General features: G+C 43.5%; 1 protein-coding gene across 4 annotated transcripts in view; it reads right to left on the bottom strand.

Annotated features, from left to right (window-relative positions):
• Positions 1–16,781, bottom strand: part of PRKAG2 (protein kinase AMP-activated non-catalytic subunit gamma 2) — a 209,758-nt gene that overhangs the window by 45,792 nt on the left and 147,185 nt on the right. For 3 of the 4 annotated variants that reach the window (XM_027893740.1, XM_027893741.1, XM_027893742.1), the window contains one exon: positions 1,804–1,885. In XM_027893740.1, the coding sequence (XP_027749541.1) occupies positions 1,804–1,885 (82 nt within the window). Of the gene's footprint in view, positions 1–1,803; positions 1,886–2,136; positions 2,197–16,781 lie in introns of those variants that run through there. The other variant, XM_027893743.1, reaches the window with a different exon arrangement.

The raw sequence follows: 16,781 nt of genomic DNA on the forward strand, positions 1-16,781 counted from the left end.
CCACATACTACCTTAAACTGGCCAGAGTTTTGCTATTATATATTATCTTTTGACAGATCCCTGAACTGCTCTCACCCACCCAGCGTGAGCACCCACAGACAAAGCCTCAGCTTTAAAGCTAAACGAACTGGGAGACAAAGTGAAATAGAAGCCTGAAAATCAAGAAAAAAAAAAAAAAAAAGAAACAAAACCTACCAAAGCTTCTGAAGAATTTGTATTATTTTACTGCAGGGTTTTAGAAGACACACAGGTCTTCAGCCTAATCAAGTGTCTCCAAATCATACCATGTTACACCTTTAAAAGTGCAAAGGTGTTTCAAAACTGAAGGTTTGTTACTTTGTTTTGTTGTAGGCTAGACATCCTTTTCAGATATCTAAATTTTTAAGGTGTTTAACTTCTAAAATGGCTTAACTATTAGTGATTCAGCAGGTTTTAGGAACTTGTGTCTTGCAATAGCAAAGCCTCACATAAAAATCAACATGTAAATTGGTAACTTTCTAACTCTCCATAAGCATATCATGAATGACTGACTAAAAAGTTAAAACAGTGTGAGGAAAAAAACCTACAGACTAGCAACAGATCTCCTGCACCAAATATTCATACTTAAGCATGTTCAAGTTGCACAAAGGAACAACCGTTTCATTGCAATTCAGGCTCTGTCTGGGCTACTAAAAAAAAAAAAAAAAAAAAGCTCAAAGAATGCAATTGTTAAGAGCTTCCTTTTCTCACACACAGAAAGATTAAAATAAAAGGTGTTACTTTTCCAGACCAGTCCCACAACTGCAGGCAGCATGCTCGTAACCAAGAAGCTGCCTTATTAGCATACCGGCTTTAGATATTTCTCCTCACAGAATGACTCAGCCTGCTATTTTCAAAGTTTTCCTTAAATATTTGTCCTACATCTCACAATAGCAGCTACCAACTACAGGAAAAAAAAAAAAAAAACACATCCCATGAAGTCTCAGCCACTCCACAACGCTGAGCACGGAGATTAGCCCTTCTCGTCCACATTTGCATCCACCGGGCTAATCCTTTCTGAAAATGAAAGCTCAAGACATTCAACACGGATCTTTCAGAGGTGAAGCGACTGCTTTGTGCAAGTTCGAGGGGAAAAAAAAAAAGAAAGAAAGAAAAAAAACCAACAAAGCAACAAAACAAAACAACCAAAAAAAAAAAACCCCAACACAACAAAAACAAAACCAAAAACACCCAAACCCACATCCACAGCACGGTTTAGTGCATGCAAGAGGGGAAGAACTTGCAGGAGTTTCCCTACGGAGCAGAGCACGCTCTGTCAGAGCTGCAGCGAAGAACAACCAGAGAGAGCGGCCACATAAGGAAAATCGAGTTTACAGCTGCCGCTCAGAACAGATGTACGCGCTGCCATAAGGAGAAGAAGCTTTAGCCGAAAGAGCTTTCCATCACTGCTCCCAAAGCCTATATTTGGTATCGCGGACGTATTCGAGGAGAACGAGTGTTTCCAGGGGAGGAGGAGGAGGAGATGCCATGAAGGCTGGTCCCCCTCCGGAGCAGGCACCCCCGGCTGGTGGAACTGCGGATCCAGGCGCCGGGAAGGGCAGCGGGCACAGCCCGGCGGCGGCGCCGGGACAAAAGCTCCGCAGCGGGATCGGGTGGATGCGGGGCCGGGAAGGGCACGGCCCGGGCACGGCGCATCCCCGAGCCCGCCGGGGGGGATCCCCCACTCCCTTCTCACTATCCAGAACCCGCCGGGCGCGGGGGCGTCCCCGGCCCGCCCCCCTCCCTCCCCCCCTCCCCCCCCCCTCGCTTCCCTGGATTTTTTACCTTCATCTTCGAGCTCTAGTTTCTCCAGCATCCCTTCGGAGGCGGCCGGGAGCTGCGAGGGAGCCGGAGCCGCTGCCGCCGCCTGCGGGAGGGAAGAGAGGAGAAGGGGATGAGCATCCAGGCGCGGACTCACCGGCCCCGCGGCGGCACCGGGCGGGGAGGGGAGGGGAGGGAAGGGAAGGCGGGACGGCGGCGGCTGCCCCTCGGCCTCCGCACACGCTGCCGCTCGCACCCGGCGCGGGGGAGGAACCTGGCGGGGGGAGGACCCGGGGCTCGCCCTCCCCCAGCCCATCAACCCCCGGTGTGGCTCCCCCTGGGCCGGCCCGGCCGTGCCTCCTGCGGGCGCCGCCTCCTCCCCGCTCGGCGGGAGCGGCTCCTCGGGCTCCCGTTTCGCAGGACGGCGCTTCCCGCCACGCCTCGCCGCGCACCCCCCCCCTTCCCCCGGCGGAGCGCTTGGTACGTCCCGTTTTGCTGCAGTCGAGCCCGTTGGTCGGCGGCGGGAGGGGAAGGGAGATACCACTTCCGAGCGGGAAAGGGAGGGGTAGCAGCGGCAGGTTTAGTGCCCCGAGAGCTCTGCCGGGGCGGCCGCCGCTCGCAGCCCGTACCGCTGGCTCGGCTGTGCGCCGGGCTGCCCTGGGCTAGAGCGGGGCGAAGGGAGGCGGGGCCGGGGAAGCCTCGCTCTCCCCCTCCAGCCGCGGTTGGTACGGTCCCGAGCGTTCACCTGCGAGGCAGCGGCGGGGAAGCGGAAGGTTCCACTGGCCGCGGGGGGAGACGCGGGGGTGTGGAAGGGGTTTCCCCCGTGTGTGACGGGAGATCCCGCAGTGCGCCGGGCCGTCATCCCGGGGTGCCCTTTATCCCGGGGTGCCCTCTATCCCGGGGTACCCGCCATCCCGGGTGCCCCCTATCCCGGGGTATGCCCCTGTTGAGGGGTACCCGCCATCCCGCTGTATCCCCTATCCCGGGGTATGCCCTACCCTTGAGGTACCGCCATCTCGGGGTACCCGCTCTGGGCACAGGCGCGCTCGTTTCCATTTGAAACAATTCCAGATTAAGTTACAATTCAAGATTATCCCGAATGTTGGCGTCTCCCACGTAAGCGGCGCCCAAATTTGCCCTGGTACCAGTGTCTGTCTGCAGGACGGAGTTCACACTACGGGAGGCTTCAGCTCACCAAGGACGAGATTTTACTGCACCCTGTGAGCCAGGCTCACAGATCCAGCAGAATCGATGGAAACAAGGAAATATTCGCAATAGATTCACCATTTACATTTATTTAGACGGGGGGGGTGGTAAAGCTTTAGCTGGGCTTCCTTAACTCTAATGAATAGATCCCCGCTGACAGCTTAGGGAGCTCGGCAGGACCAGAGCAGCTCAGACACAGGTGCTGTAGAAGGGGAAAACAGATTATTTCTTTGGCAGTGGCAGCAGATCCTGTGCGCAGACACACATGGATGGTGCTCCAGAGGAGCCACAGGAGTCATTAGTGAACACATGAAATCTATTGCTCCCAAGGGGAAGCTCAAAGCTTCAAAAGTTCAGCAAGTCCTTCAAGGAGGGAAGGGTGATAAGATCTAGGATAGCACAGTAATGTGCAAATAACGTAGGAGAGTATGAAAGATAATTAGAATTGAAGCTACGGTGGGAGGAGAGAGCCAAGTATTATGGGAAAACAGAAATCTATCTAATTTCTCAAGTCCGGTGAAGTTTCAAGCAAGGAAACTAAGTGCTGGTGACAGCTTTTTTTTCACCAAACTGCCTCTTCCTAAGGAGTCTTTTAAGGATATATGGGAAAGTTAACAATATCCAGTTCTTCTTTACCGTAAAGATTCTTTGAAAAGAAAACCCTGCAATATTTCCTTCCTAGGTGTATTTTTTGCCTTCTAAGATTTTAATAAATGCTCTAACTGACCAGTCACACAAGATATCAAAACAGTTCGTATTAATTTATTATATTTTCAGCCTACTATTTGAAATGCTTTGGAAGCTTCTAATTATCTCTGGGAGCTAGCTGTAAAAGCTCTAAATAATTTATCTTCCTTATCGTGTACCTTGATAGTGATAAGAGTTTTAGACATCTTTTCCTAATCAAAGGAAGAGAAGAATAAGGTGACATAATGGACTGGAAATAACTGCCATGATTTTGTTTCTTTGTTTTTATTTACTCCCCATAATTATCTAGTAAGTACGAGCCATGAGGAAATACAACTCTGAGGTTGTTTGTACTTGGAAGTGACACTGAGTCTTGAAAGGTGTGCATTGCATTTCACCTGCTACAGAACACGAGACATTTCTGAGAAGTCAGGTAAGCCTATTTTGTGCTGCATTGCACTGTGAACATCAGAACCCACTGCAGGACCAGGGTTTCACAGTGGCAGAATCTACACCCAGACCAAGACCACTATGAGAGACTCAAAATAATAAAAAGGCAGTAATTTAATATATAACAGAGGCTTGTAATGGAAACGTTATAGCTGTGTTGTACCATCCACACTGCTCAAAGAAAAAAAAAAAAAAAAGAAGGAAATGGAGAACTAAACGCTGAAACCCCATCCCTCAGTCTGCCTGCAGTCTCACAGTTTGTTTAAACCAATTTTGGAACAAGCTGCTGATCATGGCATTCCTTTTGCTCCTTGCTTTGCATTCTGGTTCCTTTTGGGCTTGTAGGCAACACAGTGAGTCAGAACAGGAAACTGATGCAGCTGAAAACCAAAGGGACTAATAAAAAAAGACTGGGTTTTATCCAGATCAGTTCCTGATCCAGGTCACCGTGCAGTTGTATTAGCACTGGCACATGGAGTGCCCAGGGCAGGAGTGACAGTGGGACCACACCTTCTGAAAACAACCCACTCTTGAGTCAGCTTAAATCAAGGTCAAAGCACCGTCCTGTCCACTGTGAACAAGATTAGACAAACTGGAAGATATTTTTAACAGTACTACCTCTTTACAAACTCTGCCTGTCATTTTACAGAAGCATTACTGGCTAAAGATATGGAAAAAAAATCTCTTTCAAAGGATCTATAATTTCCACCAGGCTGATACTATATATTGTAACATTTCAATATATGGGATTTGTTGGTGAATGTTTGTTCTACTGCCACAGGAGGTTTCTCTTAACTATAACCAAGGGATTTGACTAAATTATGCTTTAAAATTTGCTATCAGGTAACCAGTTTCAACTGTTTGAGATACCCCCTGCAACAAGACAGAACATACTTTGCATGCTAAACGCTGCAAGGCAAAATAAATTCTATAGAGAAAAGTTTAGAAGAGAAATACATGCAAAAACCAAAGCTGCCTGAATACATTTCTACTTTTCCATGTTTTTACAAGGACATTATTTACGCCAAAAAACGTGGACCAACACAACCTTAACACAGCAGTGGCAGCAATCTTTGAGGAGATAAAGTAAAACAACTCTCGGTTGATACAACAGCAGAAGTCATAAAAGGTGGATGTAAATAAAAGGAGTTTTATGTCTTCTAGAGGCTAGAATGTAAATTTTAATAGGTAACTTCTTACTTTGTCTCTGGTTGTTTTCTCTAGCTTCCTAGTGCAAAGGGAGTGAGAAGTGACTAATGCTCTGTAAAAGTAAAATCAGTCCTGTAAATTATATATTCATTTACAATGAATACGTTAAAACCTGTCTGATAATCTATGTTTCCTTTTTCTGATAATCAAGGAGTCCTTTTAGTCCTGTGTCCTATTAAAGGAATCCCATTGTGTTCATAAGAGCATGCTAAATTTAAATCATAGGGACAGTTCAGGGATGTGAGCAGCAATTAACATCAGCAGAAGATTGTTTTTATAAGTTACCTGCCATCTTGCCTCCCTGAGTTAGCAGGAATTCATCCTCGAGGATAGGGATCTATCCCTGGCAGCCATCAGATCAGCTGTATCAAAATGCTTGGACTCACAGTTGCTCTGCAGCTTTTTGTGTTGAACAAGTTACCCTGGGCTGCTGCTTCTGCAGCCTGGTGGGGAAACAAATATTTCTGGGACATCCTTCACACGGCACGTTAAAGACAACTACTTTGGATAAAATGGATAAAACCAGATCACTGCACCTCCACCTGCTCAGGTTCCCAGCACAGCTATATGTGAGGGAAGGTGGGGGCAGCGAGCCAAGGAACTTTATTGCACCCCTTGGTGCAAGTTTGATTCCAAGAGAACAGCTACACCCATTTCAAGCAGACAGAAGAGAGAAGGATCATCTCTAATATCCAACATGTATAACCACTACCAAGCCACTCTCAGTCTCTTTAGTAAGAGGCTGGAAGTCCCGTGGTGAGCAGGTGCAGCGTGAATTAAGGGACTTCTGGCATTTCTTGCACGACAGGCACACGAGCAAGCCAGGAACGACTGCTAAAGGTCACAACAATATTCACCAGGAAGGTAGTAAGGCTTCTTTATCTGACTGGAAGAGTTTAAGAGAGAGTTCTGCAGAGGTTCTGTGTTCTGGCTTATATCATTCAGTGTTTCCACTGATGACTTGATGAAGAAGTAATGAATAACCCGACCACATTTTCAAATGACTCAAAATGACTCAATGGCAAGAGAAGCTGCTTTTTTAGGGACAGCCTCAGAAGTTCAAATAATCTTGGGAATTGCTGCAATGCTTTGAAAAACAGGATACACTTTGATATGGGTAAGTAGAGCATGTTACACAATAATCAAATGCAAAAATAAAATGGGACTTGCAGCAGACCTGAGAGTGAAACTAAAAATCAGACTACAGTGTCAGTTTCTTGAAAATAAAAAAAAAAAAATCACACTGTCTACCAGTGTGTTATAGGTAAGACGTGGAGAATCTGTTCTACATATTCCCTGGTTAGATGCCAGCTGGGACACTGCAGTTTTAGGGATTAAACTCAAGAATGAACCAAGAGAGTCCAAAAAGAGGAACAACAATGATCTAGGAGTTTAGAAAACCTGTAAAGAAGGACTTGAAAACTTCACAGTTTCTTCATCTTGAAAGGAAGAAAAAAATAATGGAACAGAAGACTGAAGAAAAATACTGTAACAGTCTCCAAGTATAATGTGTTTTTGCAAGAAGGAAAGTGATTAACTATCTTCTTGGTCCACTGGTTATGGGATGAGAAGTTATCTACTTAGCCTTTAGCAAGGAATTCTTAGCTTGGACTTTGGGAGAACTTTCTGACTGTACCAACAGTGAAGCACCGGCACGTTTTGCTGAAAAAACTGTAATATCTCCATCCCAGGATGCTTTTAGCAACAGGTTAAAACAAAAAATTTGTTGGTTATTATTTACATATAGTTATTTGCGCTGTGGGGGCAAATGAATTTTTAATGTCCCTTCCAGACTTATTTTTTTTTTGTTGTTTCTATTTTTGTCCAAACTTTGGAAAAATATATTTAGTCTTAGTATGGTAATTCAATGAGAATTCTTTATATGTATCTTTTGTACAAAAGCCAGTTTACCAACAATCTAATACAAATGTAAATTTGCTTTTCCTCCCTCCCCACAAACAAGTAGCCTTAATTCTGCATTAGAAAAAATCCTAAAGCAAATATTGCTTGAGTAATAATAAAGATTACATATTAGTCTTTGGTGACTGGGTAGGAATAGAAAGAGCAACCTAAAATAAGAAATGCTGCTGCAAGTCACAAGTCTGCGTGGAACAGACTTATTCAAGCATTGCAACAGAAATGTTACCTGTGCTTTATTTAGAAATAGGCATTTCCAGGTAAATTCAAGGCTTTTTCTTTCCTGATGGCTTAATATGGATATGCTGAGGTGCCACCTGCACAGCTCACGGCACAGCAGTAAAACTGAATGCCCTTCCCAGCACTTCAGAGGGAAAAAAAAAAAAAAAAAAAAGCTACTTACCTTATAAAACCTAATGGATTGAAGAGCAACAGAAGGAATTCCCATCTAAATGCAAATCAGGGCAAAGCCATTTTGAATGCAAGAGTAAACTACAAGTGGTAATTTTCCCACCATTTGCTAGTGCTCCTTACTACAATTACAGTTACATACAACTGAAGCAGTTCACAACTCTTCTCCTGATGAGCTGTCAAAGAACAACTTATAATTTTTCCAAATGTATGTCATGGATATGTTTATCCTGTTGCAATCTCTTTGTGCAAAATTAATTTAAAACACTTCCTGCTCAATTTTGGCTTAATCTAGTCTGGTTTGTGAAGTAGATAAAGACAAGTTATCAGGGGGGGAAAAAAAAAGGTTTCATCTGCTGGTTAAACTGTAAATTAAACTCCTACTTGTTTTTTGCTAGAGTGTGGTAACTGATACCAGTGGTTTACAACAGCTGAGAAAACTGGAATCAGGGAGGCTGAGGTCAGGATCCCATCTTGGATCCCTTCAGGATTTAAAAATGCCACCTGCGAGGTGAAAAGGCTGCATGGGGTGGCAGTCCCTGAGTCTGCTGGGGGCTTTGAGAACACAGTCAGTCCCAGCATAGAGCTCTAGGCCTGGCCTGATACAGAGTCTCCTCCTCACCTCCAAAAGCTCAGAGTGAACAGAGCAACGGAGCAGGAGTTGTAGTTTCTACCATCTGTTCTAAGGAACTTCTGTTCCAGCACCAAACCAGTAAGGAAGGGGATCACACTCACAAAATGCTGGGGTTTATTTTTTTTTTTAAGTTTTTTCTTCCTGTACCCAAAAGGAATGCAATAAAAGTTGCTTTAGTCTGAAAAGGCTTCTGAAATATTAAATGCTCTAATCGTTCCGGTGAGCAGCAAGTGTAAATGAAGGTGGTTACATCTCAGACATTACAACTTGATTAGGACACAGTAACAAAGTCCCATAACAAGAGCTGGCTCTGACAACACTCCCTGTATTGGCATGGTGTGTTCCCCAACGTCAGCTGGGTGCTCTGTCCCTAATCTGTGAGACCCTCAGTGAATCAAGGCTGCAACTGTCCTGCAGCAGGTATGGAAGTGAGGGAACAACTCTGTCTATTCTAAACTTATTTCTAAAACTGTATGGTGGGGCTGTAGAAGCCCTAATGGTTTGATTTCATTGCAAAACAGCTCAAATGGAGTTTGCCATCATGTAAGAACTCTGCCCTGAAGGGATTTTTTTACTTCATCCCAACATCATCAGGATATGGCTCGCCCAGTGGTCCTGAGCAGGAGTCCTTTAACATGGAATACAGAACAACTGTATATTGCTTCTATATTTTACAACTACTAACCAACCTCCTACTGCAGATATCTTCTCACATAGCAGCAGCTATAATATTAATTACTGTACAGAGTTAATTATTAGTGATATGCAGTCACAGTTGGGGATCTGTAGTAGGTTAAATGGATAACATAAATGGAATGACAAGAAAATTTAGCCAAATCCCCCCAAAAAAAGAAATAGAGGACTGCATTCAGCACTGGGAAAGATGATGAAATGGACAACTTGCATTTCTACTAAATCCTCACTGCTGTACTGAGTGTTGAAATCTGCTTACCCTGAAGATAACATGGACTGAATGTGCAGAGTGATTTCACATTTTTAGTGTCAAGCCCTTCCTAAATATTTCTGTATGGAAATGAACTTGCAGTTTAATCCCAGTGAGTTTTGCTCCCAACTTAATTCAGACACAGGATAGATTTACAAAACTTCCTTTGATATGACACCAGAAACAAAGAACCTGTTTTATACATAAACAGTGTCCTGCAGCTCCTCCCTTTGAGGAAAAATAATGGTACCACTGAGAGAAGACTTAAGCACTTCTGAAAAATAAAGACAGTAAAAGATGAAGAAATAGTCCAGATCCTGAGCTAAGTTCTTAGAGAGAAGTCAAGGCAGGAGTGGAGAAGGGGCAGGATTTGTTTACATAACCTCTAATCTGTAGCTGTGTGTCTGATCCTGTATCACTCTGCTACTCAGATAAGGTGGAGTTTTGAGTCAAGAATATCAGAGGCACTCTCTAGACAAGCCTTCGTGGCCCACATTCCTTCCTCAGATTACTCATGTAGAATATAGGTGGAGTCCAAATCAAAATTATCAGTGTGACACATTATTAATCAAACAGCACAACAATTTAAATTCTGTCTTTTTGAACACAAAGTTCAAAAAAGTCAAGTACTTTTGAGGAACTAATCTGAGTTTGATAAGGCTATAGATGTTACAAGTGGCTGCAAACACAGGGATGCCACTTATTTTTAATCTATTCCAGAGTTTTTAAGTGTTCTTGTCTTAAATATTTGTTATTGTATATGTTCAAAAAGATATACTTTAGCTGTTTTCACACAGAGGCTTGAGTGCTCCTTAGGCTGTTGGAAATAAAACCAACCCTTTATCATACTGAAGGTCATAGTTAAGGGCAAGGGGAATTACTGCTGGAAAAAGCTGCAGCAATCAGGTAATAAGCATGATTACAGTAGATATTTTGTTGTAGGACATGTTCATTTTAAAAAAAAAATGAAAAAAAACAAACAACAAAACAAAGAACAGATTAAGATAATCCTATTGGTAAAAAACAGGTAAGCATCCACTGATTTAAAGTGAATGGAAAAGAAGAAAGTGTGAACCCACACTTATGTGGGTCTTCATTTGCTGGCACTGAATACAGGATTATTTGTGTTAGTTAAAGTTATGCACTTACTTAAGTACTTTAGCTGGATTGAGGCCAGAGTACTGATGAGTAATCTGCAGAACCGAGGCCACTGAGAATAACAAATGAAAAAAAAAAAATACTCAGAGCCAAATCTGATTTAAATAAACACATTTACTACCCACCACTTTGCTTTCTTCATCTTAGTGTTATATTTCAAAGCTCAGTCACGGATAGTGACTTCACTGTGCAAACATTTATTATACCAGCTTTCAATGATATTTTTCAAACTTAAAATGAAACACTTTTCCCCCTAACAAAGCCTGAAGTTAATTGATACCACACTTGAAGCTTGAGTAAACTATACAAAATTCTAATAACCTACTCATAGCCTACTGTTCAAATGTAATTTTAGAATCACAGAATGGTTTGGGCTGGAAGGAACCTTAAAGATCATCTCGTTCCAACCCCCTTGCCATGACAGGGACGTCTTCCACTAGACCAGGTTGCTCAGAGCCCCATCCAACCTGACCTTGAACACTTCCAGGGATGGAGAGTCCACAACCCCAAGTGTCCAATGCCTCATGCTTACAGTAAAGAATTTCTTCCTCAAATCTATCCTTAACCTTCCATCCTTCAGCTTAAGACCATTCCTCCTTGTCCTGTCACTCCACGCCCTCTTGAAAAGTCCCTCTTCAGCTCTCTCGTAGCCCCTTTAGATACTGGAAGATGCTGTAACGTCTCCCTAAAACCTTCTCCTCTCCAGGCTGAGCAGCCCCAACTCTCTCAGCCTGTCATTTTCATGATCATCAACAGTTTTCAGAGTCCAGAAGCAGGTCTATCAAACCTGGACGTTGGCAGAGCAATGCCGGTCAGAGTTACAAAGGCGGCTTCCTGAGAAATAGCGAAAACCTTCAGCTCAGAGCTGAGTCACCCACAATCTTAATAAAACTCCAAGGAATTTGCACAGACCTGGACTGAATAAATAACTCCCTCTGTGGCACGAGCTGCTGTGCAACAAAGTGCAGGTAACTGCAGCTAAACAGAAAACCAGCAGCTGCTACAGGTGGCCACTTCCTGCAGGGCTCATCATGGCTGAGGATCTCAGCAGGGCTCCAGAAGGAGCCTTTGGAAGCTCTCTCAAACAGGCAGGCAAAGAATGATGCATTTTTTTGTGCAGTTCTAGGAGGACTTTGAACACCAGGAAGGACTTCCTCGTAGCCCTTGGGGTTAAGCATTAGCTTTCAAGCCCACCCCACAGCTGACAAACTCTAGGCATGAGTGCTATCAGTGGCCCCACTAAAGCTTGTGAAGTCTGTTATCTCAGAGCAGCTACTACTGTGCACAAACAAACCAATATATTAATAAACTTCCTTCAGCACAGAGCCTACAGTTGACCTGTAACCTCCAAGTAAATTAATTTTTGACTGAAAACGCACTGAATGTGCACAGCTTGAGGAACCTAACCCTCTTCTTGCATTCATTCCAGACCTACTGCTGATCACTCCAGGCCTAATTTTTGTGTGCTGCTTCTCTTTTGTTGTTATGCACAAAAGAAATCTGCATTGACAGCGACAGGCAGTGGGTATCTTCCTTCTGTCATGCACGCTTTCCATTTTGACAGCCCCTTAACTGCATCCTTCCATCATTTCAGGTACCCTACCAGTGGAACCAGATTGTGCTCTGCACTGGTTCTGTGGTTTGACGCCATCTGAACCAAGGGCTGTGCTAAGCAAGAAGCGTATCAAGCACCTGAGCTCAATGTTTCACGACTACAAACAGTACCATAAAGAGACATGCAAATAGTGGTAAGGCTTTTCCCTGTATTCCAGGAAGTGGAATTGAAAAAAAATCGAAATTATTTCCAGACTAAGGACCAGGGATACACCTCCAGCAAGCCGGCACCACCGCTCATGTTACTGCAGAGCTTGTGGAGGTGCAGATACAGAAGTGTATCCACAGGGAGTGGATGCTTACAGCGTGGAGATGGCAAACTCTGGGTTCACAAGCACATAAGCTTAGATGTAGATTCAGTCTGTAGTTAAATGCTCTTCAGCAAAGAGCTGAAATTATTCCTTGTCATGCTTCCCTGGGGCTCAGAAGAGCAGCCTATTTCACAGTGACCTTTTGAGCACATCTTGGTGTGCTCTGAAAACATGAGGGCTTCCCGTCCACAGTTACAGTCTGCAGTGTAAAAGCCTGTTGCTACAAACTTTAGATACAATAGATTCTATCTGTGGTTAACTTATCTTAAGGCACTTCCAGCTCCTGTTCAGAAAATGTCTGAGTAATGTAGAACGTTTTAATGTGTTTATCACTGTGACATTTCTGACTCAGTGTAGCCCTATTTTATTATAAATGGGAAACTGAGGCACTGGCAGACTGAGTGACTTAGAATTGCACAAGTGATCTCTGGCAGGGCAGATGGTTGCATTCAGCTCTCTCTGGTCTCCAACCCATGTCCAGCTATTGGCACTGTTTTTATCCTTTTTAAACTCTTGTTTTCTTTAATGAAAAGGAAATGACTCTGAATAACTCTGAAGGCAAATTCCAGGAAAGAAAGTTGGGCACTTTCTGTGGCAACTATTTTGTATCAAAAATAGTGTGGCCAGAAGGACCAGGGAAGTGGCTGTCCCTCTGTAATTGTCACTGGTGAGGCCACATCTCAAGTCCTGTGTCCAGTTCTGTGTCTCTTGACAAGAAAGACATTGAGGTGTTGGAGCGAGTTCAGAGAAGGGCAATGGAACTGGTGAAGTCCTATGAGGAGCAGCTGAGGGAGCTGGGGGTGTTTATCCTGGAGAAAAGGAGGCTCAGGGGTGACTGTACTGCTTTCCACAACTACCTGAAAGAAAGTTGTAGCAAGATGGGGCTCAGCCTCTTCTCCCATCAGGAGGAATTTCTTCATGGAAAGGGTTCTTAAACATTGGAATGGACTGCCCAGGGAGGCAGTGGAGTCACCATCCCTGGAGGTGTTGAAGAAACAACTGGATGTTGCATTTAGTGCCATCGCCAGTTGACAAGGTGGACATTGGTCAAAGGTTGGACTCAATGATCTTAGAGGTCTTTTCCAGCCTAAATGATTCCGTGATTCTGAATTCCTCAAAGTGCTCCCTAAGAAATCATCTTTGGCAGGGGCTTCCCTGCATGCAAGATGTCTGTTAGGATGTACTTTTGTGCAGTCATTTCCAGCACACCTAAGGAAAAGGGGGAAGAAAGGGGTCTGTCATCTTCTTTCATAAGGCGTGTCTTCATCTGTAGCTGTTCCAGTTCACGTAAGGAGCTGGATCTTGAGGTAGAACACACCACAAATGTTTCCCAGTAAATACTGGAAACACCAAAAAATCACAACACCCAAAGCTTGAAATGCCAAACACACAACAGCAGGGAGATAGCAATCTTGCAGCTGCTGCTCTCCCTGTCACTCAGTCAGGAGCTATTTTCCATTCTCACCAGTTCTCCTCTCCCTCTTGTCTCCCTGTCCCTGTCCTGTCCTGTCCCCTCCTCTCCTCCAATCTCTTTCCCTCATTCTCTTCTGAACCTTTAATGTATTTCCCAACTGTTTTTTCCACCCTCAGTCCATCAGCTTCCTTTTTCATCTTCAGTACTTGCGGTTGTCATTTGAAAGTGTTTTAATAAACCATAAAACTTGTACAAAGCCCCCGATCCAGCAAAGTGACTTGACATGCACACAGCTTTAAGTGCTCCAGTACTGTTGACTCCAGCAGGGCTACCAATATACTTAAACTTAACCGCACATTTAAGTGTTTTCCTGGAGCAGGGCCACCACCGTGTTGGCATCAGCGAAAAACAAAACACCACCTGAGATCCAGCAACGTTAATACAAATAGCAACATCAACCAAACCCGGGGCTGTAACCTTCAGGTTACCTTTCCTCAATGCCTTCTGTCATTGCTCACTGTGTTATGGCTACACTTAAAATCTCTTCTGCAAGCACGCACTGGGAGCAGCGTTTAGGAACAATCCTGTTTAAGCCAATGCTTTCTTACGGTTTTAGAGTTTGCCCGGCCTGTTTTGCTGGATCGGGCTCTTGGACAACAAAGTCCTGAGGGCAAGAAGCGTGTTTACTTTTTTTTGCTTGAATCATATGTGCTCATGTACCACAAAATAGCAATTAGTAACTTTCTGTTCGGAGGTACAGAAGGAAGAAGATTTTCTACATACCACGGATGCCCCTGGCTTGTGCAGTTTTAAGTGAAAAAGTAGGATAGATCGAAATGTCAAAAGTCTAACATACTAACCTTACCACTAGCAGTTTACTGAAAGACTAAACATGCAAAAAGACTACGTTAATCAATCCCCTCTCGAATTCTGTCCCCTCCCCATTCTTTTGCTGCCCTTCTGCCTCCACTACCTTTTCTCTTTTATTCTCTGTTGATTAATTCACCGGTTTACACTTCAGCTTCTAAGCCCCATGTGGTAGGAGCCTTGTCCTTTGTTAATCATACAATAAGATTATGTGCACCTTGGGCCCTGCACAAATCATTATTGTCTTCCTATAAATGTCTTCCACATGGCCCCACCCTCAGTTCCAGCTGAGGACTGAGCTGCTGTTGTGAACAAGCTCAAAGAATAAATATTTTGCATTCATTTCACCAGCACAATGGAAACATTTTTCCAAGCTGCTGCCAAGATGATATCTAGTCCTCTTCTGAGTCAGCAGCCCATGCAGCTGACTTTCAAATGGCCAAACTTGCTTGATTGTAATCTTAAAAGAAAAAAAAAACAGACACAGGCTGTATTTTTAAAGAGCTGTATTGCTCTTCCCATGCACAAGCAGGTACTGACACCATAAAATATGAAAGCTGGGAGAAGGAAGCCAAACAGGAGTGAGTCTTGTTTCATGATGTCCCCTTTATTTCTCCCAACTTCACAAGTTTATTTCAGGGATTGGGGAATGTTGTGAGCAAGTAAGAAAGGAATATGATTGCTTTATGTAGAAAATTTCCAAGCATCTTTTTACATTCGTTAAAGCTCTGTTGGCCATTAAAGACTTTATCCAAAAATAAAATACAGACAAAACTGGGTTAAGAGAGATGCAGATGCTGAGTTCCGTTCCATAAGCATTTTTTGGTTATTCTTAGCTGTATTTTCCCTCTAGTCCAATCCAGAAGCAAGAAAGGTGCAAACAAACAGGTTCAAAGCTGTGCATCTCTCCTCCATTCTCATGAAAGGACTCTGGTCTATAATCCCTTCCCTACTGTAAAAAAACAGCCTAAATGGTAAATAATTTTTGTGTTCGAAAATTGCCCAGTTTCTTACCAGCTGGTAAGAAAATGTCAGTGATCTTAAATTAAACTGCAGCTTTCCATTAAATCAGGGAGCAGGTATCCAGTTTCTAATCACTAATGGAGTTTACTCCTACGAGAAGTTCTGATCTTCTCGATCTTCTAGCAAAATAACAGGATGCTTATTAAATTATCAAGTCCAAAATTCAGAGATAAACTGTGCCACGAGAAATCAGTTCAGTGGGTAAAACGAGGCTGTCCCTCCAGCACCCTCTTACTTCACATTACTTAACCAAAAGATATCTATTTATACAGACACACGAGGCCAGATCCTGAGGTTTAGCCTTTCTATGCCACGCACAGTGCAGGATTTAGGGTGATGAAAGTGTGTTAGGTTTAAGCCACTAACTCTGTCTTCAGGATGCTGGGGTCATGATTTCGGTACCAATGTGTATCTTAAAAAAGCCCCAGAGATGGTCTTGTTTTAATTGCCTTAGCTACTTATAGCCCTGTGAGAGCTGTCAAAGCAGCTGGGAATTGATTGGACTCAGCATTCTGGCTATTCATCCTTTCCACCTCGCCTTCCTCCTTTTGATCTAGGAGTAGGAGGAACAGGAATTGTAGGACTTTGTGTCATTAAAATAAATTCTCCACTCAGTGAATCCACGGATAGTTGATTAAATTATCTCTGTGGCTGCAGAAGAAGCCACAAGCTGACACAGACACACACTTCCTTAGGGGAGGAAAAAAATCATCTCTATGCAATACAATTTCTCTGCCTCGTAAGATTGACTGCACCAATCTGAACACTGCAATCAGAATACAAATCTATGAGGAAACCAGTGTTTCAGGTGGATGTGTTTGGACAATTTTTATTTCAAAACAAATAAGTAGCTTTAAAAAAAAAAAAAAAAAGGCAAATCAACCAGTAAAAAAAGGATATTAAGATGCTTGTTGCATCTTAATGTTGCACATGTTGCAAATATGTTGCAAATATGCAAATGTTGCATATTTTAAATACTTAAACGGGAGGAAAAGACCAAATGTGACAGCAAAGCTATGACTAGTAGGGAGAAGGTGAAGTGTGCAAACAGAATATTAATAAAATGTGAGGTTTAATTAAAAAAGTTGTGTGAAGTTGCAGAAGCTTTCTATTTTTGTAATGTTCAGGTCCAAGTGAATTTATTGGTTCATTTATTCT

Source organism: Empidonax traillii, unplaced genomic scaffold, assembly GCF_003031625.1.
Source record: "Empidonax traillii isolate 1590-97213 ecotype Southwest subspecies unplaced genomic scaffold, ASM303162v1 scaffold404:size960789, whole genome shotgun sequence".
NCBI lineage: Eukaryota > Metazoa > Chordata > Aves > Passeriformes > Tyrannidae > Empidonax > Empidonax traillii.